The sequence below is a fragment of the Vanellus vanellus genome (assembly GCF_965231255.1).
Source record: "Vanellus vanellus genome assembly, chromosome: 14".
NCBI classification, from domain to species: Eukaryota; Metazoa; Chordata; class Aves; order Charadriiformes; family Charadriidae; genus Vanellus; species Vanellus vanellus.
This window is the reverse complement of record NC_138919.1, coordinates 2,366,979-2,392,947: the sequence shown is the minus strand read 5'-3', so window position 1 is coordinate 2,392,947 and position 25,969 is coordinate 2,366,979. Positions and strand designations below refer to the sequence as shown.

General features: G+C 48.7%; 1 protein-coding gene across 1 annotated transcript in view; it reads left to right on the top strand.

The window, feature by feature from the left end:
• The window catches only part of XPO6 (exportin 6), a 61,055-nt gene that overhangs the window by 9,443 nt on the left and 25,643 nt on the right, over nucleotides 1–25,969 (top strand). Inside the window, exons 2-7 of the mRNA XM_082490833.1 lie at nucleotides 8,787–8,877; nucleotides 10,278–10,390; nucleotides 13,356–13,553; nucleotides 16,301–16,460; nucleotides 16,848–16,925; nucleotides 25,066–25,519. Of these exons, the coding sequence (XP_082346959.1) occupies nucleotides 8,787–8,877; nucleotides 10,278–10,390; nucleotides 13,356–13,553; nucleotides 16,301–16,460; nucleotides 16,848–16,925; nucleotides 25,066–25,519 (1,094 nt within the window). The remainder of the gene's footprint in view (nucleotides 1–8,786; nucleotides 8,878–10,277; nucleotides 10,391–13,355; nucleotides 13,554–16,300; nucleotides 16,461–16,847; nucleotides 16,926–25,065; nucleotides 25,520–25,969) is intronic.

Genomic DNA, 25,969 nt, shown 5'->3' with positions numbered 1-25,969 from the left:
TAAGATGATCTCTTTATCCTGTTCGAGAAGTGGGATTATCACCGCCGGCTCTCCGTAGCCTGTTCCACGCAGTAGCGTTCAGCCTCTGGTCCTTATTTTTTTGTCCGTAGCTGATGTTTAAATAAAATACCTTTATCCCTCCATCCATTGCCTCGAGGTAGAACGGCAATTCACCCCTCTTAGAGTAGATTTTTTTTTTTTTTTTTTTTTTTTTTTTTTGCTTAAATTGCGGCGTAACAGAAATGAATTTGCAAAATCGACGTCTCGTTAGTGAGCTGCCAAACTCGTGGCCCTCGAAGCGAACGAAGCGGGTTGTCTTCTGCAGCCGGGAGAAACGGCACCAGCGACCCGAACCGTTCTCAAAGCACAGAGAGAAGCCGAGTCTAGTTTCGGTTCATCAAACCACAAAAAACATCGCCGAAATGCGACGAGGAAACCGAGAATAATGACCGAACCGTGTCTCGATACCATCAGCAGCGTCCTGCCGGGGAGCACGCGTGTCTGCGTGCTGCCTCCTCGTTTAGGACCTCGGTGTGAGTTATACTGGTAAGGACACCCCGGGAAGAAGCGTGAAACACCAGATTTCTAAAATCATTAGTTGGAAATGTCGTTGGCAACACAGCCTTTGAGCCGCACGGCTCTGCCTCTCGGTAGGGTGCCTTCGTCCTCTCTGGAGGACGTGTCGGGTGTCGTACAGCTTTTTTTTTTTTTTTTTAAAGCGCTTCATAATTCTGCTTTTGTTGCTAAAAATAACATCGTGCTTCTTTCGTGATCTTCACTGCCTCGAGTGAGTCAAGGCTGTTCCAGGGGTTCCCTGGAAGGGTGATAATAGCCGTGCTTTGCCGATAGCTGCGGAAGGAAGGCTTGGGTGACCCGTGCAAACAGGCTTGAAATGACCCACAATCTTTCAGAGAGTATAATTACTAATTTAGATGTTCGTTATCGTGTTATAGGAGGGCTTGGGCAGGGAGGGGTTCCGAAAGACACCCTGGTAATTCTTAAATGAATAAATTACTGCCTTAGTTACGTATGTATATCAGGGATGTGTATTCTTAAATTAGCCTCGACTGGGTTTCCTTAAAAATTATCTACAACAATTTGAAAAAAAAAAAAAGTAATAGAAGGAAGAAAATTCAGCGGCTGAAGTGTAGTGGTTTGTATTTGTATGCGTTTGTGCTATTAATTAACTGCACAAAACTGGAAGGCGGAGGAGGACGGGACAGCGTAATTAAGTAAAGGCAGGACGATGATGAGCTATGCCATTGTGGTCTCTGATTTCTTCTTTCCCCTTCTTAACCCTCCGCACTGGCTTCTTGGTGGCGGGCCAGCGATTCCCGCGGGGAACGCTTCCAACCAGGGGGTTGTCCCCGCAGCGTCCCACCTCTCCTGGGAAGAGTTGCCCGTTACAAGCGCAAACTGGTCGATGTAGCCGATACTCAACTTTAGCAGAACTGGGTGAAAATGGGAGAAGATCCACAGCTTGCTAAGCAGGAGCAGGCTGGATTGGACCGGGGCTGCGCGTCTTGCAGCGGTGACGGCAGGAGACGTGGTGGGACGGGGATGGAGGAGCAGGCTCAAAAAAAAAACCGAGGAAGGCAGGACTGCGCTGGAAAAAGCTTTCCTTCGCTGTCGCTGTATGGGTGTAGGGCGGCTTTACGGGCTGGTGGGCGTTAGATACGGTGTGAGAAGTGCTTCAGCAGCGCAGGTATCGAAGGGAGGGATGGAACAAGAGTGGGCGTCCGAATTCAGAACGTGATGAGGTGCGGAGGGGCGGTGAATAACAGCTCCCTGAAGGTGGGGGGGGGAGCGAGCCTGTTGTCTTCATTGAGAGAGTAGAGGCTTTGCCCGGCTGCGGTGAGGGCTTCTGGGGGTCAGCGGTGCAGGGGGGGGTTCCTACCTGCCACTGAAGGAGGTGGTTTTTTTTAAGGTTCAGCTTAAAACACATCACATCAGAGTGTGTGTAATGTGTAACACACCTTCTCCTACGCCAGAAGAAGGTGTTCCGGCGCTGCCTGAAGGGTGCTTGAAGTCCCCTTCGTAACGTCGCAGCTGCAATTAACATCTTACTTAAAAAAAAAAAAAAAAAGCTTTGTAGAGGGATTAGCTTAATTTTGTCTTGGAGTGATATCAATTTCCAAACACATTATAAAAAAAACCCCAAAACTCAACAGCCATAACCCTCTTACAGTCCTCGTGAGCCGGAGCTGCTGTATCCACGGCATCGTTTGTATGATCGATACTGTACCGAGCTGTTAATAGCAAACCTTAAAAGGTTAACAGCTTGTGTTTTCATGGCAAAGCGTTAGAGAAAAGCTTTCCCCCGAAAGCCGGAATCGCTTTAGAGAACGTAAAATGAAGTAAAAAGATAAGAAGTGAACTCTAAATGAAAGCGCTTCTGGAGAAAATGGAAATCGCTTTGTAAAGCACTTTCATATCTTCCAGAACCATCAGATGCTTTCTTAAGGAGAGGGGGGGTCTGGTGTCGCCGGTTATATGCAAACTATATTTAGTGTTGTATCTTCTATTAAAGTAAATGTGCGATGTCTCAATTGCGATTCCCCAAATTATCCCTCTGTTATTCGCCGGAGCGGGATGAGTAACTCATCCTACCCGAAGGCTTTAGTCACGGGCTAAACCCAACTCCTTCTGGAGTCTTGCTTAAGCAGCAACACACAAAGGTTTTTGCTTCTCTAGAGCCTTGTTGAGGTGCGGTGAACTGGAGTTTGAACAGCCTGAAGGCAGCTATTGATTGTATTTTTTTCCTTTAATCAACAGAAATCAGTTAATGACTCGTAATCGAACGGCAATCAGCTGGTACGTCCAGGTTTTGTAGCCGCTTCTTGTGGGACTTCGGTGGATGGAGAATGTCTTTGAATGAGCGAGTGGTTGGTAGCAAATCTCGTCATTTCTGTCAAAATAGGAAGCTGTAGTCTCAGCTGGGAATCTCTCGTTCTTCTGGTCCTATGAGAAGGGTATTAAAGGTTGGAGTTCATAGATAAATGGTATGAGTAAGCAGCTCCACGCCTCTGGTTTGATAACTGTTAATGAAACACCTTTAGCAAACTTAATGAGGCAAAAATGGGGATGGTAAGGACGTAGATCGACAGCAGCTCTCTCCCACCCCAATCCGTATGGAGTCGTGCTCAGATAAGATGGGGCAATTCCGGGAACAGCAGGCTTGGGGCAGACCTGACGCTTGCCCGGTCCGTGTGGCATTGACCCACCGTAGAGCAGCAGCAGTTAAGGGCACCTGTTTTGGGGAGAATCAGCTCTGACTCATCTCTCAGAGATGCTGTCTTGGAAACAATTTCTAGGTCAAAGTATGGATGTCCTACTGGAACACGGGAGTCTGTAGCTGTCCTGCCCTAGCGTTTAGACCCGCTTGCTTACTTCCATGCATCGCTGACTTGTTCACCTAATCAAGCTGTGACTGGGGACAACGTCTTTGGCTGGAGGGTCCGCTCGATCTGGCAGCTGAGGTCCTCCCTGCAGGTCTGAGCTCATCCGGAGTGTTCAGGGGATCGGAAGCAGTGGAGCTGGCGTGGATGGTGACATGTCAAATCTTACCTTGACTGGTTTTAGCGAATTGCAAAGGTGTTCCTGGTTTTCACGCTCTGCAAATGGGATTCATAGATTTGAGTGGGTTGGTTTTTTTTCCCCCTCAAATGGTTGACAGAAGAGAGCAAAGAGGGTTTCCTGGGGGTTTGACCCAGCCCTGAGTACCCTTGGGGGGTGAGAGGGGTCAGATTTTACAACTTGTGAAAGTGAGTGGGAAGAATTTCTGTTTTAATAGTTGAACATTTCGTAATGCCTCATGACGATGAAGCAAACAGCCAGCCCTGACCCAGAAAACCTGTAGGAAATTCTCTTAAAGACAGCCGAAACTTCATGACTTTCCTTGAAAACCTTTAAAAATGAAATTTGCGTACAACCCAAATGGCTGAATTTCAGACCAGAGAGAAAGTGAAGGGAGCGCTGCTGGTCCTGACTGCCCGCCGGGTTTGATCTTGTCCCGACTGTGCAGGACTGAAGCCGTCATTGGTGTCCGTGTGTTGCTGCTCGGTGTCGGGATTCATCGGCATTTCTCTTCCCAGCCCCTGCTGACGCTTTCAGAGAATCACAGAATCGTCTAGGTTGGAAGGGACCTTTAGGATCGTCAAGTCCAACAATCAACCGCTGCCCAAACCACCCCTAACCATGTCCCTCAGCACCACGTCTACCTGGCTTTTAAATACCTCCAGGGATGGCGACTCCACCACTTCCCTGGGCAGCCTGTTCCGATGTTTCATAACCCTTTGGGTGAAGAAATTTCTCCTAATGTCCAACCTAAACCTCTCCTGGCACAACTTGAGGCCGTTTCCTCTTGTCCCATCGCCTGTTCCTTGGGAGAAGAGAGTGACCTCCCCCTCACTCCAACATCCTTTCAAGTAGTTATATATCTCCACACAGTAAAGAAAACCTAAAATCAACCCAGGCTGAGAAACATAAACCTAATATTTAAACCACACTGAGTCGCTTCTCATAGCTCAGCCGCTACGGAGCTGGTGGACACGGACCAGCAGCCGCCAAAGCTCAACGCAGGTGCCGGGCTGTGCCGGTGACCCCTGAAGCGATCTCACAAGTGGTGTGTTGGGGTCATTGACCCGTTTCCTTTGTCACAGTTGCTTCATTTTTTTTTTTTTTTTGCTTTTGTAAACTGAAATTGAGCCACAGTATCTCTTTTATGTATTGTACTGTGTCTTTTGCGTCTCCCTTCTTCCGTGCAGTACCCCTTTTTGGGACAAACGCTCATCTGCCTTCCCCCAGCAGATCCCGTCCTTTCCTTCAGCGCAGAGCAAACACCAAGCCCTAGAAGAAAGCCAACCGTATACGAACGTGAGCGCTAATACTGAGGTGCAGCTGGAAATAGCACAGACAGGTACAGCCGCAGGTCCTACCACCAGCTCTACTTTTATTCCGGCCTCACGAGATAATCTGCTTTCTGGGATATCTTGGTACAGGTACGGTACGTTCCCTCCGCCACTCTCCAGCAGCGTGCGTCCTCTTTATCTCGGTGCCTTGGTTATCGGAGCCTTTGCTGGAAAGGTGGGTGATTACCGCCTGCTCCAGGAACTTAACTTCACTTGAGGAATACCCAAAAGGCGTTAGCAGATGCATAAGTCTGCCCGTGTAACGGGGTGTGCTTGGTGTGGCCATCAGATGGCACCTGGGGTAACCGCAGAATGGCAGGGCTTGGAAAGAACCTCTGGAGAACATCTAGTCCAAGCCTTCTGCCGCAGTAGGGTCACCCAGAGCAGGTTGGGCAGGAATGCATCCAGGCGAGTTTGGCTCTCTCTGGAGAAGGAGACTCTGCAGCCTCTTCCAGTGTTCCAGTACCCTCAAAGTAAAGAAGTTTTTCCTTATGTCGAGATGGAATTTCTCGTGTTCCAGTTTGTGCCCGTTGCCCCTTGTCCTGTCACCGGGCACCACTGAAAAGAATCTGGCCCCATCCTCTTGCCACCCGCCCTTCAGATATTGATAAGCGTTGATGAGATCCCCTCTCAGCCTTCTCCTCTCCAGCTGAACAGCCCCGTGGCTCTCAGCCTTTCCTCGGCAGAGAGATGCTCCAGTGCCATGAGCATCTTCATAGCCTCTGCTGGACTCTCTCCAGCAGTTCCCTGTCTTTCCTGAACTGGGGAGCCCAGAACTGGACACAGTACTCAAGATGTGGCCTGACCAGAGCAGAGCGGAGGGGAAGGATGGACCTGGGAGGTTCTCCTGTTTGCAGAGTCCGTCCTGGGCTGGGTTTTGATTACTTCAGACAATTTGTGCTGCTCCACCTTCCTTTGGCCAAATCTCCGGAACAGCCAGGAGAAGTCAAATAGGAGAAGAAAACAATCTCGGAGGTCACGCTGTTGCTTTCTGCCCAAGTTGGCCTTGGGTTCTGGCCAGCTCGGGCCTTTTACATAAAATTCTGGCGTTATGCTCTCTGTTTTCTTTTTTGCTTCTGACACATCGAATGTTGTGATGGTGGTGTTTTTATACAAAAGATTAAGGGTGTTCCTAGGAGTCGGCTCTGTCATCTTCTAAACCTCAGTGCCAAGGCAGTTTGAAGTCAGTGGAGGACATGTCAGGTGCTCAAGATTTATTTCTGACCTTTGGAAATAAATGGCGGCGCTCTCATAAATCTCTAATTTTGGAGAAAAAAAAAAAAATGACTTATTTCAACTACTCTTCCTAAAGAAGGATTGAATGAACTATCCGAAAGCGATTGAGGCCTGCCATTCCTGGGTGAAGAGCTACCACTTCTCTGTGAATCAAGGTGATCTTGATCTTTGCCAGTGGAGGGGTGGCTTCTTACAGAGGAATTGGCATCAAGTTGGTGATGTGGACAGTGGGGTCAAGTGCACCCTCAGCGAGTTTGCCAATGACACAAAGCTGTATGGTGAGGTAGACACGCTGGAGGGGAGGGATGCCATCCAGAGGGACCTGGACAGGCTGGAGAGGTGGGCCCATGCCAACCTCCTGCAGTTCACCCAGGCCAAGTGCAAGGTCCTACATCTGGGTTGGGGCAATCCCAGCACAAATCCAGGCTGGGTGGGGAATGGCTGGAGAGCAGCCCTGAGGAGAAGGACCTGGGGGTGCTGATTGATGAGAAACTCAACGTGAGCCGGCAACGTGCGATCGCAGCCCAGAAGGCCAACCGTATCCTGGGCTGCATCAGAAGTGTGGCCAGCAGTGTGCCCCTCTGCTCTACACTGGGGAGACCCCACCTGGAGTGCTGCCTCCAGCTCTGGAGCCCCCAACAGAGGAAGGACATGGACCTGTTGGAGCAGGGCCCGAGGAGGATGTAAAGATATCCAAGGGCTGGACCCTCTCTGCTGGGAGGACAGGCTGGGAGAGTTGGGGGGGTTGTCCAGCCTGGAGAAGAGAAGGCTCCAGGGAGACCTCAGAGCCCCTTCTAGTGCCTAAAGGGGCTCTAGGAGAGCTGGGGAGGGACTTTTTACAAGGGCATGTAGGGATAGGACAAGGGGGAATGGCTTCAAACTGGAAGAGGGGAGATTTAGATTAGATATTAGGAAGAAATTCTTCACTCTGAGGGTGGTGAGCCCCTGGCGCAGGGTGCCCCGAGAAGCTGCGGCTGCCCCATCCCTGGAGGTGTTCAAGGCCGGGTTGGACAGGGCTTGGAGCAACCTGGGCTGGTGGGAGGTGTCCCTGCCCAGGGCAGGGGGTGGGACTGGATGATCTTCAAGGTTCCTTCCAACTCGAGCCATTCTATGATTCTAAGTTGATCTGTCCAATGTTTGGAAACTCCTCTTTGGGAGTTTGGCGTCAGAAAGTGCTGGTGCATCTTGCTTAAGCTGCCAGAGTGGCTTTGATTTGACTGTAGGTTATTTAAAGCCAATTTCCCACTAATAATGTTTCTTGCTAAAATAGTTCTTGCTTTCTAGAGCAGGTCTGGAAATAAAACAAGCCGGGGGAGAAAGCAAAGGAATCCCGAATTTCATCTTAAGTCATTGAAAATGCGCGGTGCCCTTGGGAGCGTCTGTTTCCAGTTGCTTGGAGAGCAGAGCTGCCTTCGTCTTCCCACCCTGTTGTGTTGAGTTGTCGGTTCTCCTGGAGGGTTAAATCCAGTCCTGGGCTGATCGAGGAGGATCTACCACCACGCAGCCCCGTGGTGGTCCATGGGGAAACAGCTGTACGGGGAAACGGGAACTAGCAGAAACCCGTCTCGTTTCTGCAAGTTGGCTCATTTGCTCATCTCTTTGCTCGTTGTGGGGTTTGCTTCTGGGTTTTTTTTGGTTTGGTTTTTTTTTAGAGGCAGAACTTTCAGTTTTCTTTAGTGGTTGGCTTTGTTTCTGTGCAGCGGCAGGTCGGGCTTTGGGTCTTGATGCATTTATTATTGATAGCACGCGTTGAAGACATTAGAGGGATGACTAATGGCACCAGCGCGGTGCCGTTTTTCTGGGGCTCTCCATTATCGGGCTTCGAGTGGAAGGGGAGCGCGGCACAGCTGGAGAGGCTCAGCTCGGTGGTGAGCTCTTAGCAGAATAAAATCATCCCGTCTCCAGAGAGCTGCAAAACTCTGGTGACCTTGCGGCGGTTGCGTCCCAGTTCTGATAACGTGACCTCGCAACGGCTATCTACTAATTCTGATAGTTCTTTTTAGGACTTGTACGCACTGAGCTATATAACTGATGAATTCCAATAATAAAAGCTGGATTTGGGGGTGGGGGTATGTTCTTCTCGAACCAAATTACTGCGTACTTGTATATTGCTTTTCAAACCGCTGGAAATTCCTGAAGTCTTCCAAGCTGCTGCTTCCTGAGCACCTTTGGTGTTGCGGGCGGCAGCGTGGCACCGGGGCAAAGAATAGGAGTAGTTGTCAGGAGTCCTCGAAGTTCATACTCCCCGCGCTATCGCTGTATTTATTATCTCTAAACATCTGGAAGCATCTTCACTTGAACTCGCCCTCTTTGTGCGAGTTATTTGATGTGGACGAGGTAACTTCAAATTACTAAATGCCACCAAAAAAAACCCAAAAGGAAACTTCTGGTATTGTTTTTGTTTGTTAACGCAGCTGAGCGAATGGTCCTCAGTGCCCAAAGCTTCCGCTTGCAGTGGACAAACCTTGTTGGTACTCGACGCTAGTGAGCAGTTTAAATTCCAGATTATTTTGCCCTCCGCCTGGACTTGGTGCTCTTGTTGGTTTTCGGGTCCATCTGTGACGTAAATGATAGCGACCTCCTGAGCGCAAGTCAGAGTGGAGGTTAGTTTTAACTCTTTCCTTTCAATGTCGTTCCCAGGCATCTGAAGAGGCTTCGCTACGGGCTTTGGAGAGTCTAATGACAGAGTTTTTCCACAATTGCACAACGAATGAGCGGAAACGTGAGATAGGTGAGTTCCCGCCACCTCTAAAGGATGGTCCCCTTTGCTTTCTGCTGCCTCTAGACCTCAGCAGAGGTGACATGGTCATGTTCAATACAGCAGATGGAAGTGCTGTATCTGAGACCGAGCTGCCGGCTTAGCCTCTCCTCCTTATGTGTCAACTTGAAGTAAAGGCTAACGTAGTTTGTGTTTTGGAGATCCCGTGGCAGGTCCTATAGATAATGAAGATGTTGGTAACTGTTTACTGTAGATGGAGATACAGTTTTTTTTATCAAGGGCAGTAAGTTGGTTAGGGTAGGAAAAGGATGGTACTTTTATTTTTCCTGTTGTTGGACCGCACATCCTGGAAAACCTCTACCTTCTGCCTCGAGATGGAGTGTGGACTTCAGATTTGTTCAGCGTTGAGAAGGGAAAGCAGAAGACTGTCCTAGTTTGTTCCCACTTGACGTTTCACGTTAACAGTGAGGTTTTGGTTTTGCCTGGTATTAAATATGTCCTTCCGAAAGCCAGCAGAGATCTTAGAGGTGCTCTAGATGAGCTTCTTGCATCCGTGTGGTTTGTGGCTCGAAGCAGGCTGTTTGCTTTTATTCTCAAACTTCTGTCATCTCTGTAACTTCAGCGCCAAAAGTATGATCAGCATCAAAGACTTCTCCCAGAAATCTGGCAAAATAAAGAATAAGCAACTAGGCAAGGGGTTGTGTTTTTTCCCATTGGGGGAATCTCCTGCTGTGGAAAAGGTCAAAGCCTTCAGTACCCCCCGTTTTCCTGCTTGGGCTGCAGGACAGAAACCAACTGATGAAGGCTTAAATTCGGTTAGCCTGTGAAACGGCCCTTGGACCTTTTCCCTTTGCCACGTTTGGTGCGTAGTCACTTGATGCGAGTTGACCAAACCCCGTACCCGAGTGTTGGGAGAAGGTTTTGATACGCTGACCCGCAACCAAGTCAACGGCTCTTGGAGCAATTGCATTAAAACAGGGGTGTTTTGTAACCCTTTGCGTGATCCGAAGCACTCCTGGTCTTTCACAGTGACCTGGTGTCCCGGCGTTGGGCTTTTATGGTTAAAATGGCAATGCTCATAATAAAATTTGTGTGTGATTTGTTTTAGTATTCAGCTATTAGTCTGGTGTAGTATTTATGTCAAAGCTGTATTCTAAAATGACATACCTGTTTTGTTTTCATTAAAGCCTATTGTTAGATTGCTTTTAATCCTTTGGAGTGGGATTTCCCTCCCCCCCCCCCCCCCCCCCCCCCCTCCAGGTTGGTTGAGTCATTCCCCGAACATGGGGTTTCTTCCATGCTCAGTATTTTGTCGTGCTATCAGTATACATTCTTACGGTTGGTTGGTTGGGTTTTGTTTTTTTTTTTACAGCTTTAATGTAATTTTTTTAATATTTTTTTATTTTTTTCAGAGGAGCTTTTAAATAACTTTGCCCAGCAGATTGGAGCTTGGAGATTCTGCCTCTATTTCCTGTCGAGTACAAGAAACGACTATGTAATGATGTACAGTTTGACTGTGTTTGAGGTAAGCCGTGTACTGTTGCCTGCTTAGTGCATTTTCCGTCTGGGGCCGTTTCATATGGCAATCGATTTTATTTGAAAATGTTTGTCTGAGATGGCAGTCCCTGGTAAGTACGGTGATAAAGGATGCTTTTATTGCGCTCTGCTAGAGAAGTTGCTTAATGGCAGGCTGAGAGCGGGAGAATATGAGTCTTTGTACACAAATTGAAGAATTAATTTCCTGGCATCTCTCGGTACGAATTACCTAGAGTTTCGGGGGCTGCTTGAGTTTCTGCACAATGTTTTTAAGAGCGTTACTGCTTTTATACTCTTTTTATGGTCCGAAATACGTGGGCGATTTACCCGATACCAGCTACTGCAAACTTCAGTGCAAAGAGGGAAGACAAAAGTTGCTTTTATTTTTCTGACGTCTCATAGTTGTGGCTGACGCTCGCGAACGACATCCTGCAAGCTTATGTGCTACTCGTAGTGGTAAGGTCTCTTTTAGAAGACCGCATCCCACTCTTTTACCTATTTATAAAAGAACAAAGTAATGGCTGAAAGCCTAAATATTGATTTGGGTATCTGCTGGAAGAAACACAAGTATTTCGTGAACAGCTCTGTTTTATCAACCGATTTCTCGGCGACCAGTGCAATGTCTTCCCCTAACGATATTTTGGGGTTTGGTCCATGTCACACCTCACCCTGGTCGCTTGCGGCCTCTGCATTGCGTTCTTGGCCGGGTTGGCAGCCTGAGCTGTGCTTCTAAATCCCAGGATTTACAGCCTTTGCAGCGGGCCGCTTTTTAGATAGAGCAAAAAACTCTGTTCTTAAAAGTCGTGTTGTTTTGAGGCGTTATCCGTGGTGGTGGTGTTGACTTCTTCACTTTTAAAATGTTCGCTTTATTTATCTGGGGTTGCACGGGGAGTCCGGACTCGGTCTGCGAGCTGAATCCGGTTTGCCTTCCGCTCAAAAAGAGGTAACGTAGATAAACGGTATGGGAGTTGTTCCCTGCTCTGGGGGTGGACTGATTTTCATGGAGAGGACAACGTGTTTTATTACTGAGCCTCTGCCCCTCTGGAAGGTGGGGAGGAAAAAAAGTGGTACTAAATAAATAATTGTGCCAAAACTAAGCAGAACAAAGAAATCACTGTCCAAGTGTAAAGTGAGGGACGTGAGTCCGCAGCTCGGCGGAGAGGTTAGGATCTCACCGCTGAGGAGCTTAAATTTCCAAAATTAACTACTGCGGTGCTGCGCATTCGACTGCTCCTCATAGCCATAGTCTGTCCTTGTCTGCAACTCCATCAGTCTTCCACCAACAGCGAGTACTGAATGTCAGTAAAAGTGTGTATATAAACACAAGGATCATTCCCCAAACTTGCCGAGAATGTTGTATTGTCTAGAACGTCTAGGAAATTAAAAGGAGATCGGAAATAAAAATCCTCACGGCCTCCGTCCAGATGAACCGTTGTCGCTTCTTGCATTTGGAAACAAGAACATCTTCCCAAAAGCATTTCACAGATGGAGAGAGCTGCAGCTTTCAGGTCAAATGAGTAGGACAAAACTTAGCGGCCATTAGAGCGTTGAATATTAAAGCTGAAGCATCTTCCAGTTTTATTGGGGCTTCTGAAACTCTCGTTCGGGATTTGCATCGAGGGACTCTCATTTGGTTGGGTCATTGTTGTTTTTAAGCAATACTTCTGGATCTCCTGGGCGATAAAACCCAAAAAGCAACCTCTGAGGCACTTAAGGTACAAATATACCTCTGTACCTCTACACGGTGAACTGGTACCTCCGTACTGTGACTTGGATCCGCTTTGGCTATAAATAATCTTCCATTTTCTGCAACAAACCGCTCTGCAGCATCTCCTGCTTTTGGGTTCTCCGAGCTGTGTGCCTGCAGATAGGTACGGGCACTGCCTCAGCAGCGGCTCTCCTCGGTAAGTTATCCGGAGAGGTTCCTAATGCTCCAGAGCCCATAAATGGGGATCGTAGCGTGGCAGGAAAGCAATTTGCAACTCTGCCTTCTTATGGACTTTGTCCAGTTTGAAGCGGACTAAAAGCTTTCCGTTATAGCGGCGGTCGCTCCGACGGCGACGTTCCAGCTTAGCTTCAGGAGTCCCGGGTGGCATCAGTCATCTAAAACTGAACTTGTTTCCCCTCTTTACTTTTTTTTTTTTTTTTCTGCTTTATACGCAGCTATGGCTCCCCCGTTAAAGGGGAAAATCCTAGGTTTCCAGGGTTAAAAGATAATGGAAATATTCATGCCAACCAGTTCGGCTTCACCCAAAACCAGTTAAGATGGTAAGGTGCTGGTTGCTGTCACTTGTCAGTTAGTAGAAAAGCTGGTGTATTCGAAGAGATCTTGGGAGCAATTTCTGGAGCACGGAAACCCATCTTTTGTGAAATTCCAGTGTTGGAGGGCTTCTACAAACGTGATGCCGTTGTGGTGGGGGTGGGTTTGGGGGTTTTGGTTAGAGCTCATCCCTGTGCAGCGTGTGGCTTGGAAGGGACAAGCTCGGTGAGTTGAGTTGAGCAGGTTGAGTCATCATTGCCTTGGGTTGCCCCAGTACCCTGTAGGGTTAGCAGAGCTTATTCCCAGTTAGTTACTGGTGCAGGGTTTGCCCTCTGTTAAGCTGTTCTTGTTCTGCCTGGCTTAGTTTGCACACAACCACCTCTACGCGTTGTTATACGGGTGTTGGGGTTGGTACTGGACTGCTGAGAAGTTAAAGCATCTGAAATTTCAGCTCTTTGCCCAGCGAGCCCGTGCCAGAGCTCTAAAAAACCGGAAACATTTCTGTTTAACCTGCTAATAGCCGCTGCTTTCCATATCTACAGGTCTGCCCCCGGCAGCAAAGAAGGTTGAACCGCATCAAAAGTAGATGCTTAAGTTGTTTGGGTTTTTTTTTCTTTGAACTGAAGGTGCTCTTTCAGTGAGAGGCACGGATAGATTTGATACCTACAGCCTTTTCCCTTCTCTTCTCTTCCAGAACCTAATCAATAAGATGTGGCTTGGGGTCCCCTCTCAAGACAAAATGGAGATCCGCAGCTGCTTGCCCAAACTCCTTCTAGCTCACCATAAAACTCTGCCTTACTTCATCAGGAACAAACTCTGCAAAGTCATCGTGGATATTGGCCGGCAAGACTGGCCAATGTTCTACCATGACTTTTTCACCAACATCTTGCAGGTAAGAGGTTTCCAAAGGGGAAAAACTTGGTTTCGTTCCCAGAGAGACATTATTTTCTTTCCTTGAGCAGCGACTGCCCTTGATGAAGACTAAATAATTACACGAAAAGCGAAGTCGCTTCTTGAATTCCTTTTCCTTTTTAATTTTGCGAATAACCCTTAGCTTCCTCCATCTTGCGTTTCTCTCTAGTGTTCCTTTGTCAAAAAAACTTGCCATACTATGCGGCAAGTATCAACTGCACTTCGAATTTTAAATATTTAGGAGCAGTTGTGGAAGACGTAGGGGTTGTGGGGTGTTCTTTAAAGAAAAAAGTCAGTAAAACTGTGGATGCATCACCGGGTGATTCTCAAAAGCGAAGTTGCTGAACGTGGCTGTTGGAGAGTTTTCACCTGATAGCCAAAGATACCCTAAAATCTTTGGCACCTCATCATGTAGAGTGGGTGCTGTTGGGGCGTTTGGCAATGGGATGGGCAATGGGATGCTGTTGGGGCATTTAAGAGGGATCTCGCGGGAAGATTGGGGTCTGTATTTGAGGATCCTGGCTGAGACGGCACCGTCAGTTTGCGAATTGGTTGTAATTCGGCGTGGGCGCGGTGAAGCCCGAGATGGGCTAACGGCTCGCTGCTGCTGGAGCCTGACTAGGCAAACCTCCTCTTTTGGGTCGAGTACCTTGGCTCCAGTTCTCTTAAAATTCTTCGTAATTGGCTTCAAGAAGCCGCGTGTAAACCGAAGTGCTGCGCAGACGTTTTTCCGCTGGCATAATTACAGGGTTTGACTGCAGCGCTGCCCGCGGACGAGCCGGGAGGCAGGTACTTAAAAAAAAAAATAATAAAAAAAAAATCAAAGAGTTTATTTGTTAAGACAAATGGATCTACTATTAATTGCAAAATTAAAAAGAAAAAAGAAACAAAAACAAAACCAAAAAACAAACCATCAACAAACCCACTAATTTGGCATACAGAGCTTGTTCCTAACTGGTGTAATCTCTTTTCTGATAGCTTTCTGTAACCACCTAGTGCGACAGGCTGCAGTTTTTTCCCCGAACTGTCAATTTGACAATAAGTACTCCGCGACAACCGTCTGCACTTAACAGTTTTGGCTTTCCTTTCACCTGCTCCGCAATGGAAATGCTTTCTGAGCTTCTACTCGCTTTTCTAGCGCTTTGGAGGTTATCTTAAGTGATTGCAGATCCCACTTTTGGGTATCTGTTTTTCCTTAAGCCTCTCCGTGCGAACTCAGCTGCAGAAGGAAATGTTCCCATAAATTAATCTCTATAGCAGACACCTTCCGAAAATACTCAGAGAAAGTGGAAGAAAAACACTAATACCAAACTCCCGAGACCTCAAAATAATGAGGAGCAGCACAGGAGCAGAATGACTTGCTTTTAGAGTTGCAGACGAGTCCTCTCTCGGGACTTTTTTCTGAGACCGTTTGAAGCAACCGTTTGATTCTTCAGCGTTAAATCGTATCCCGATGCTCTTAAGTAGACCGTAAAACTTCTGCTGAACCAAAAGAGAAGAACGCTTGGGCTATGGCGTTGTCATTATGCAAACCCCAGTAATTCTACGCAGAAAGTGCTACTTCTTAGAAGTATAAAATTTGTTGGATGTGACTGAAGTGCAAGCGCGCGGTATTGCTAAACTTCCTGGTGTTGTCAAAAAATATTCTGAGAGGCCACGCCAAGTCTCTCCGTAATTTACTAACAAGTCGTGTATTTCGTTTAATTTCCTTCGTTTTCTTTAATTTCCTTTCTGTCTGCTCCTGTGCCATCGTGCTTGCTTTCCGAAGGCCAAGCTCATGGAGGCCTAGATGGCCTTTTAGATGTTCAGATGGCCTTTTTTTCCTCCACGTCTTTCACCAAACCGCGTAGCCTGAGCAATGTTGACTCAGCCTGTCTCTGCTTTGGCGGGTCAGCGAGATTAGGACCGAAGTCGGCCGGTCTTACAGACTCTACGGCTTCAAGGATTACTTGTAGTGACTGTGATTGGCTTTAGGCTTTTTCTCCCGGAGGGAATAGCGCGTAAATCATTTTGGCTGTTCCGGGTCAACAGAGAAGAGCAGGATTGAATTTCGGCTGAAAATAAAACTTTGTCCCACTTGAGTGACTCATTAATATCCCAGTGGCTAATGAAGGCAAAAAATCATCGCTTTCCCTCGTCCTATTCTGTCCGTGGTGGAAGTCGCTCTCTGTAGGGTGAACGTGATTTCCAGTTTGAGACGCGCTACAGACGCCAGGAGAGGTGCGATCCCTTAGGGATGACACATTCTGGTGTCATCCCGCTGGTGGCTGCGGCTCTTTCTATGGGAAGGGATGGGCTTTTTAATGGGAAAGCGCTTGGCTGGCGGTGCAGGTCCTGACCTGAGCGTGGCTGCAGCAGCAGCCCCGTGACGTGATGAAACCGCCGGCGCTGAGGCAATTCTGAGAAGCGATGATGTCAGCAGAAGGCCGTAAAAAGAGGGAACAAACTGTTACTGGTAAACACGCTGGAACAGAGAATGTGTGCAATGACATTATGAAAGCTCTCTTGAAACCCCAAGGATTCCCATGGCGCTTGAACTGTTGCAACACGGTAGATTGATGGCTCGGGAAATCGAATGTTTGCAGTTTTCTTCCTTCCAACTGATCCTCTTTTGAGTCCCCGAAGCACTTACAAACCGCTGGTAGCGTCGCTAAGCCCCCTGTTTGTCAGCTCGCGGCTTTGCAGAATGTTGTCATCACGTCTGACCTCCGTGTGTTTTCCTCTCAGTTAATTCAGTCTCCTGTGACCACTCCTCTGGGCCTCATCATGTTGAAAACGACTTCGGAAGAACTGGCGTGTCCGCGGGAAGATCTTAGCGTAGCCCGGAAAGAAGAGCTACGCAAGCTGCTCCTAGACCAGGTGCAAACAGTGCTTGGGCTCCTCACAGGTACGAGTTACGGCACTCGCGGCGGTGAAACAAATGTCCTCCTTCACCATCATGTGGGCAACGCGTGGGCGACGTAGCGGCTGCTCCTGCAGTTCGAACGCTCAACTCTACCCTCAGGCGCTCGGGTCAGCTCGCTACGAAACAAAAAGTTGTGTAGCGGAGCAGCTGTGTAGCTGCGTTTGTCCCCCTCCTTCGTAAAGAGGGATTGAGGTTGTGTGCGTAAGCGCTTCGTAATTTCTTTGGGCTCACTAGGAGAAGACAATGTTTCCTGTTCCCTGTGTTCTGCCGAAGATCTCCTGCAGTCTCCGGTATGTTTGTTAGATCAGTCTGTCTTTTTTAGCAGGCTTTTCTGAAAAAAAAACCAAACCAAAATGTCTCTTTGGCCAGGTATTTTGGAGAGCATCTGGGACAAACACAGCGTTACTGCTGCCACTCCACCACCATCCCCAACGTCAGGAGAAAGTGGTAAGGACGGCTAAAGCTGAATACTTGTATTATCAATGCTTATCAATCCTTCGAGGGAGGGTGCCGGGGGGATGGGAACGGTCTTTTTCCAGCGGTGCCCGGTGACGGGACAAGAGGGAACGGGCACAAACTTGAGCATAGGAAGTTCCATCTCAACCTGAGGAGGGACTTCTCTCCCGTGCGGGCGGCAGAGCACCGGCACAGCTGCCCAGAGAGGGGGGGGAGTCTCCCGCTCTGGAGCCATTCCAAACCCGCCTGGACGTGTCCTGTGCTGCTGCTGGAGGTGCCTCTGCTCCAGCAGGGACTGGGGAGGTGGGACTGGGGGAGCTCCAGAGGGCCCTTCCCACCCCCACCAGGCTGTGATTCTGTATTTAAGGTACAAGATATTTTTTTTTTCCCCGTGTACTTGAACTTGCAATATCAGGCATAGATCCCTCCCTTTACTCTCCAGCCTTTTGGATTAACCCTTTCAAAGAGCCGTTTGGAAATTTCTGGTTGGAAAGGGCAAACCTAACCTGAAGAACCAGTTCCCGCTGCAGGGGATGCCCCGCTGAAAATGCCACCTCGCTGAAGACTGCACCTATGGCTTCTTGTCCTCAGATGGCCAAAAGCTTTCTGAAGCATCGGTGCAAGTTAGTGAGTTGGCATTGTCATCTATGAATTTTGGCTTTAAGCACATCAAAAGCCAGAGCGCAGCAGAACTGAAGCCCTAACTTTAAAAAAAAAAAAAAGAAGTGGTTAGGACTTTGAGCATATATGTTGTGAAAGTTTGTTTTCTACCTATTGCTGTTAGTCTTTCGCGTGGGTGTTTATCTGATCTAAACTCATTTACATACATATTTCGTAGTTACGTGCGAAATGGAGAGTATATTTCTGTGTCGCTGTAGTCGGGGCACATTCTGCTTCTCCTCTTAAGGCTAAATAGGGGGTGGATGTAGGGGGTCACCCCAGGCACGACAAAGCTGATCTTGATGACTACCGGTGTTCCTTGTGCCTTGATGTAACGCGGATCGTTGTTGAGGATCGGCTCGCCCGGGCGTTTTCCAGCAGCATGTGGTGCCCTCGTTCCTGCTTCTTGGAAAATGAAGCGAGAAGAAATACCGTGACGCAGTGAAACCAATATTTTGTTTAAAAGCTCTGATCTTGGCTCTGTCTGCTTTTAACGAGAAGAAAGAAGGGTTTGGGGTCTGGTGGCTTGTAATAAATAACCGGTGGCGCAGAAGGGAGGAGACGGAACCCTTGTGGGTGTGATACCTTCTCCTCCAGGGTCACGCCGACATCGAGTTGAGCTCGGGGCGGCGTGTTGTGGGAGTTAACACGGCTCTGGGCCCGTCCCTTTGTCTCGCTCGTTCCCCTGTGGGACCTTAAACAGTTAATTGAGAGTTGCAGATCACTTCCTTGTGGCCAGATTGCACTAGTCAGCTGAAGACAGCTGCCTGCGATAAGCTTTCGTGAACGTTTTGGTGAGCGTTAAAACTTTCACGTTTAAGCTTGAGCAGGATTTCAAGGGCTTCCGTCCTGTAGAAGAGCTTAAGACGCTTTTGTATTTCTATACAAAACATAAAATGGGAAGAAATATTTTCCTTGGGTTTAGAGCGGGTGGATTTTGCTGTAGATAGCCAAAGTTTAAAGGAAAAAAAAAAAAAAAAAATTACAGAAAAGAACAAAACTTGTGCGCTCTCACCAAGCTGTACTACGTGGTGTTCGGAGGGGGCGCGGGAGCGCCAGCGGCACCCACCCGGGCGGCGCGAGCCTCAGTGCTTCGGTGTGACGTGGGGTCAGATTGGGGTCTTCCACGGTAAAATGCTGATCTGCGTTAGTGTCAGCCGTTGGTAGCGAGTGCCTCGGTGGCCGTTAATGATGCCGTATCTATACAAAACCGCTTGAATTGCTCAGTGAGCCCAGGCACAAGCATGTCCAAGGCCGTCCCGGCAGGAGGGGGAACTGCCCCCGGAACAGCAGGGTCCCAAATTACCTTGGGAAAAAAAAAAAAAAAATAACAGCAGTTTGTTCTGAGGTGCTGTAACTTAAACTGACACAGCCCAGAAAATCTATTTTGGTGTCTAGAGTTGTAATAAATAACCCCCACCCCCCCAAAAAAAAAAAAAAACCAGCGGAACAAATTCTGGGCTGACGGTCAGCAGGAGCCTCTTTGAGATGTCCTCTCGGTTCCTCGGGGAATCGCTGGATGGTGCTTGTGCTGAGGCAGCTTTTCATCTACCCGGGAATTCGCCTCGTGACTTTAGATCGTATTTCTCCAAGTGAAAGGATGCTGCACTTCTGCCCTGGGTCTTTCCTTTCGGGGAAAACAAACAAACTTCTTACGCAGCGTATTTCCAAGATAATTGTTAGTAATTAAGACTATGCTGACAGTTCCTTTAGAGGTTCAGGCTTAATTTCATTGGGTCCTGCCTGCGCAAGCTCATTTATTTGAAACTTTCTCTATGGTTTGGTTTTGTGTTTGGTTTTTTTTTTGGTTGTTTTTTTTTTTTTTCTGTGCTCTGCCTTAACTACTCTTTCCGTGCCAAAACTGGTCATCCTTCAAGTTCTTGGAAGTCCAAAAGGAAAAGCACTGAGTGCTTCCCTCTTCTCCACCGCTTGCTCGCTTCCTGTATTTTGTGAAGGACTCGGCTTCTTTTTCTTCCCTTTCTTTATTAACCAGCTGTCCCTTGGGTCACCGTTCGGCGATATGATCGGCGGAAAGATTCGGAGTGGGGTCACTCACACGGAGAAGCTGCGGGGCTTAAAGCCGGACACACGGGTCGGTGGCAGTCGCGGCGTTGAACGTCTACCAGTCTTTATTTGCAGGCAGAGATAAATGCGTGATTGGAAGGTGAACTATGGGACTAACGTGGGTTTAGTGAAACTCTGCCGTGAAATTCTGCCTTGGAGATGTTCGTTGTTTCTCCATCTTTAACATTTATGAACTCTGTAAGCTGACCGAGTCTTTTCTACCCATGTATTGTTGCACTGAGTTTCATTCATGCAGCGAAGTATTCCTGTTTACTGGTGACGCTTGAACTTTTTTGTTGCTTAGATGAGGCCACCACCTTTTTCTCTTTACGTTCAGGTGAAGTTAAAAGTGTTCCAAAAGGCAAAATATGCTTCAGAGTCTCTATAAATGTTTAATATCTTCCGTCAGAGCCAAAATCTCTTTAGGAACTTGGAAAGTCTATGCTTCCTTTTTTGGTTTTTTTTGGTTTTTTTTTTTTTTTTTGCACAGGGAAGCAAAGTGAAATGGTTACTTGCTAGTCTTGCATAGTCTTTAAATAGCACTTGAAGACATTGTTAAATTCATTTCTCCTACCACTTCAGCAAAGGAACTCTGCTAATGTCCTATGGTGGGAAACATTTGGGTTATTGCATCTGTATAGAATTTTCTCAGCAGTAATCTCTCGGCCTCCAAATGTTGTCTTTGCATGACTTATGGCTCCGTACGTGATGAATCCTTTCTTTAGGTGCATTCATAGAATCATTTAGGTTGGAAAAGACCTCTAAGATCATCAAGTCTAACCGTTAACCCAGCAATGCCAAGTCCATCACGAACCCGTGTCCCTCAGCACCACGTCTACCTGGCTTTTAAATCCCTCCAGGGCGGTGACTCCACCGCTTCCCTGGGCAGCCTGTTCCAACGCTTGACAACCTTTTCGGTGAAGAAATTTTTCCTAATATCCGTCCTAAACCTCCCCTGGTGCAACTTGAGGCCGTTTCCTCTTGTCCCGTTGCCTGTTCCTTGGGAGCAGAGACTGACCCCCCCCCTTTCTACCCCCTCTTGTCAGGGAGCTGTAGGGAGCGAGAAGGTCTCCCCTCAGCCTCCTTTTCTCCAGGCTGAACACCCCCAGGTCCCTCAGCTGCTCCTCATCAGACGTGTGCTCCAGACCCCTCACAGCTCCGTTGCCCTTCTCTGAGGTGCAGGAGCATGTCCAATGTCTTGTAGCGAGGGGCCAAAACTGAACAGAGTACTCAAGGTGGGGTCTCACCAGTGCTGAGTGTAGGGGGACGATCACCTCCCTAGTCCTGCTGGCTGCACTATTCCCTGATACAGCCCAGGATTGTTGGCCTCCTTGGCCACCTGGGCACGCTGCCGGCTCATATTCAGCCGTCTGTCCACCAACACCCCCAGGTCCTTCTCCGCAGGGCAGCTTTCCAGCCATTCTGCCCCAATCCTGTAGTGCTGCGTGGGGTTGGTGTGACCCGTGTGCAGGACCCGGCACTTGGCCTTGTTGAACCTCACACCATTGACCTCGTCCCATCCATCCAGCCTGGCCAGACCCCTCTGTAGAGCCATCCTACCCTCAAGCAGATCAACACTCCCACCCAACTTGCTGTCATCTGCAAACTTACTGAAGGTGTGCTACTTGTCCAGGTAGTTAATAAAGATATTAAACCCAACTAGCACTGAGCCCTGGGGAACGCCACTTGTGACCGGCCACCAACTGGGTTTAACTCCATTCACTGCCACTTTCTGGGCTCAGCCGTGCAACCAGTTTTTTTACCCAGCGAAGAGTACACTCGTCCAAGCCGTGAGCAACCAGTTTCTCCAGGAGAACGCTGTGGGAAACTGTGTCAAAGGCTTCACTAAAGTCGAGGTGGACAACATCCACAGCCCTTCCCTGAGTCACTAAGCGGGTCACCTTGTCATAGAAGGAGATCGGGTTGGTCAAGAAGGACCTGCCTTTCATGAACCCATGCCTCATCACCTGGTTGTCCTGTGCGTGCCGCATGATGGCACTCAAGATGATCTACTCCGTGACCTTCCCAGGCACTGAGGTCAGACTGACAGGCCTGTAGTTCCCCAGATCCTCCTTCCAGCCCTTCCTGTGGGTGGACGTCACGTGTGAGAACCTCCAGTCAACTGGGACCTCCCCAGTTAGCCAGGACTGCTGAGAAATGGTGGTATTAAAGCCTGAGGCAAAGGCGGCATTGATCAGCCTTTGATTGAGGCAAAGATCAGCCTTTTCCTCATCCTTGGTCACTATGTTTCCCTCGGCAGCCGATAAAGGGTGGAGATTGTCCTTGGCTCTCCTGTTGTTGTCAATGTATTTATAGAAACTTTTTTTTTTTTTTAATTATCTTTTGTGGCAGTAGCCAGATGAACGTCGAGTTGGGCTTTGACCCTTCTCATTTTCTCCCTGCGTAACCTCACGACATCCTTGCAGTCCTCCGGAGCTGCCTGCCCCTTCTTCCAAAGGTCAGGAACTCTCTTCAGGTCATAAACTTATTCCCTCAGGTGTGGTAAACACATGAGTAACAGCAACGTTTGCTGCTGCTTACTTGTGCCGAACTAGCCTGATCCCAAACCCTCCCCGAGAGTTTTCCCCTGGTGCGTGAACGCAGTTGACCCTGTAAATTTATCAGCTGTTTCCAAAGACACCAAATATAACTTATAATCACTTGACGTGGCCAGTAGGTCGAGGGAGGTCATTCTCCCCCTCTACTCTGCACTGGTGAGGCCACAACTGGAATACTGTGTCCAGTTTTGGGCTCCCCAGTTCAAGAGGGACAGGGAACTGCTGGAGTGAGTCCAGCGAAGGGCAACTAAGATGATGAAGGGCTTGGAGCATCTGCCTTATGAGGAAAGGCTGAGAGCGCTGGGACTCTTTAGCCTGGAGAAGAGAAGGCTGAGGGGAGACCTTCTTATGGCATACAAGTATCTAAAGGGTGGGTTGAAGGAGGATGGAGCCAGGCTCTTTTCAATGGTTCCCAGTGACAGGACGAGGGGCAATGGGCACAAGTTAGAACACAGGAAGTTCCGTTCAAATACACGGAAAAACTTCTTTACGGTTCAGGTGACAGAGCACTGGCACAGGCTGCCCAGGGAGGTTGTGGAGTCCCCTTCCCTGGAGATTTTCAAGACCCGCCTGGATGCAGTCCTGAGTAATGTGCTCTAGGCAATCCTGCTTTAGCAGGGGAGTTGGACTAGATGATCTCTAGAGGTCCCTTCCAACTCTGAAAACTCCGTGATTCCATGAAACGCGGAGCTTCGGTAATTTAACTGGGTGCCAACCGTTCGGGCCAACTGCTGCCAGTTACAGGGACCTAATTTACAATTTCTGGTGTCGTTGGATTAAGAATCTTTGGTTCTCATTGATTTATTATATTTTTTTTGGTGGAGTTTGCTGGACTTCGGACATTTGAAAGAAGCCCGTCCGCTTCTGCGAAAGCACAACGCAAGCAGTTCTTGCGTTGTAGCGTGCGTATAGATGTGAGCGTTACCACCGGGGGCTGGTTTTAGTGGTAAGATTAAGTCCAGGGTTATTGAATTCGGCTGATGTAGCGTGATGCCTTAAATTCCCGGAACGGAGGAGAAAGAAGCAACAGGAATGTATGACAAGGAGTTATGAATTTCGTGATATAATGCATCAATCTTGCCGAAAAATGGAGACTTGAGAGAGGAATCTGTTCTTCACGCGTGCTTTTGAATATTTTGGAATTAGCTGAGCAAATCACAACTGTTGTTTTTGTACTGGTAGTGTGTTGGGTCATTTCCCTTTCAGGAAAAAAAAAAAATAAAAATCACTCGGGTTTTGCGGGGAGAACTTTAAATTCTGTGAGGCGGTGAGTGCCTGTGGGTTTCTAAAGGTGAAGAGGTTATTTGTACTCAAGGGAGAGAAGCGCGTTGGGTAAGTTTTCAGCCCGTGGTGTGTTCTGTAGGGCAGGGCAGCCTGGATGGTGGCTTCTGCTCGGATTTCCATGAAGCTTTCAAAAAGGCTTCGTGCTAAAAGCTTTTGGGAAAGCGAAGGCAGTCGGGGATAAGGGGAACCTCCGCATTGTTGATTAATCGGTTGGAAGGTAGGAGATAAAAGATAGGTGGAAACGGTCCCCTCTTGCCGTGAGGGTGGAGGTCACCTGGGGAGCGGCGCTGGGGACTGTGCTCATGGACATCCTTGTTGGGGACCTGGGAAAGGGCTCGGTGAGGAGACAAGGAGGCTCGCCGACAGCGCCCAGACGGTCCCACTGGTGAAAAGGAGGGATGAGTGAAGACTCGCGGGAAGATCTTGCACGTCTCTGGGCAAACGGGAGGTGAACCGCAACGCGGGGGAAGCGTAACCTGCGTTTGAGCAGGGAGAGCAGTACTCGTGCCAAATCACGGGCTCCGCGCTCGCCTTCAGTATCCAGGATTAACTTCTGAGCCTTATGGCAGATTATTCTACAAAAACTTTGTTTGGTAGCGGTCAAAACCAGTTAAGCGCTATGGCGCTGTATGGAATTAAGGTTCCCCTCCTCCTGAACGGTGGCCGCGGTTCTGGTCTTCCCATATCAGTAGGCGCGGAGTAAAAATCAAAGCTTTGTAGAAAGACAGTAAAAATGATGGAGGGTATTGAATGGCTTCCATATAGGTAACGAGAAAAGTAGTACCCTTCATTCTCTCGAAGAAATTGAGGGCGAGGGAGCTGCGAGAGAAAGGGGGCGAGTGCCACGTAGGAGGTGAATGGGAAGAGGCGATTTCTTTTCCCTGTTTGGGTGCAGGAGGTAGGAAACGAAACTAGCAGCTGCCAAGCCCTCAATGAAAACCGTCTTTACCCAATGTTCAGCTGTGGACCTCTGTCGCGGGGCGTTGCAAATATTAAATTTATCTGGCTTCAGTTGGAGACTGGATAAACTCGCGGAAGAGAAATCCCGAGGCTGCGCGGAACTCTTCAAATCCCACCCGGCCCGGGGAAATCTTTGAAACGTGAGCGGTTGGAGGCTGAGGAGCGCGGTAGGTGCCTGCCGTGGGCTTTGGTCGCTGAGGAAAGGTACCGTAATAAGTAGGGTTTTTTTCGGTGTGACTCAGAACATCTGTTCTTCTGTCACCCCCAAGCTGTCCTAGGCAAGCGGAAGCAATTCTGCCAAGGTTCGGTGTAACACGGATGTGCCGGAGGACTTGTGCAAGCTTAGGTCAAGGATGCTTGACCTTGAGAGGAGAGTGAATTTTATACCAAATTCCTCAAATACACCCCACGGCATTGCTGTTATCAGCTGAACAAAAGTTCAGAACGTTCCAGACTACAAAAATCCGCTGGTTCGCGTTGGCCAACTCTTTGTACGATAACCTGCTGAGTGCCAGAGGCTTTTGTTTTGCAGCTGGGGCTGCCGCTGGCGCCACTGGGAGGCAGTTGCCCCGATTTATAACGGCGACGTGTGCTCTCTTTCCTAGGTGACCTGTTAAGTAGCCTGTTGCAGAGTCCCAGTGCGGCCAAACTGTTGAACCAGCCAATCCCCATCCTCGATACAGACAGCGAATATATATGTTCCCTGGCACTGGAGTGCCTGGCGCACCTCTTCAGCTGGATCCCTTTGTCTACTAGCATCACCCCGTCACTCCTCACCACCATTTTCCACTTCGCTCGCTTTGGCTGCGACACCCGCGTTCGGAAGATGTCTTCCGTCAACGGCAGCAGCCAGAACTCGGTGTTGGGACAGGAGCGTGGCCGACTCGGCGTCTTGGCCATGTCTTGCATCAACGAACTGATGTCTAAGAACTGCGTGCCTATGGAGTTCGAAGAGTATTTGCTACGGATGTTCCAACAGACTTTCTACCTCCTGCAGAAGATTACCAAGGAGAACAACGCCCATACGGTGAAGAGCCGGCTGGAGGAACTGGATGAAAGGTAAGAGCCACCGAGCTGCTAAGCAGCTGCGTTAGGGCCTCTTGCTTTCTGAAGGACTGCCTTGAGTATTTTGCGGTCACGCATGGTGTGTCTGATGGCCTTTTTTTCAGAGTACTGTGCTGGGGGAGGCAGGCGGAAAGGTAGGTGCCCGCAGGTAAGGTTCTGGTAAGGGGTTGAGTTTGCTAAGGGGCCGTGGTGGCACAGGTTCGTATTCTTTCCTGTCCTCTTCCTCCCCTTTCCCCCGTTCGTTACTGTTTGACTGCAGGTCTGAGGTGGCCCAAGAGCTGAACCTGCCCTTCATTCAGTTGTAACAGAAAACAGAAGAGGCTCAGTGAGGTAAAGGCATCGCAGTGTTCCCTCTCCTGGTCGGTATCTGCCTTCTCTGCTTAAACTCAAACCCACGAAGAGCGGGTAGATATTCCGCGAGTCACGACTTGAAAGAAAACAGAA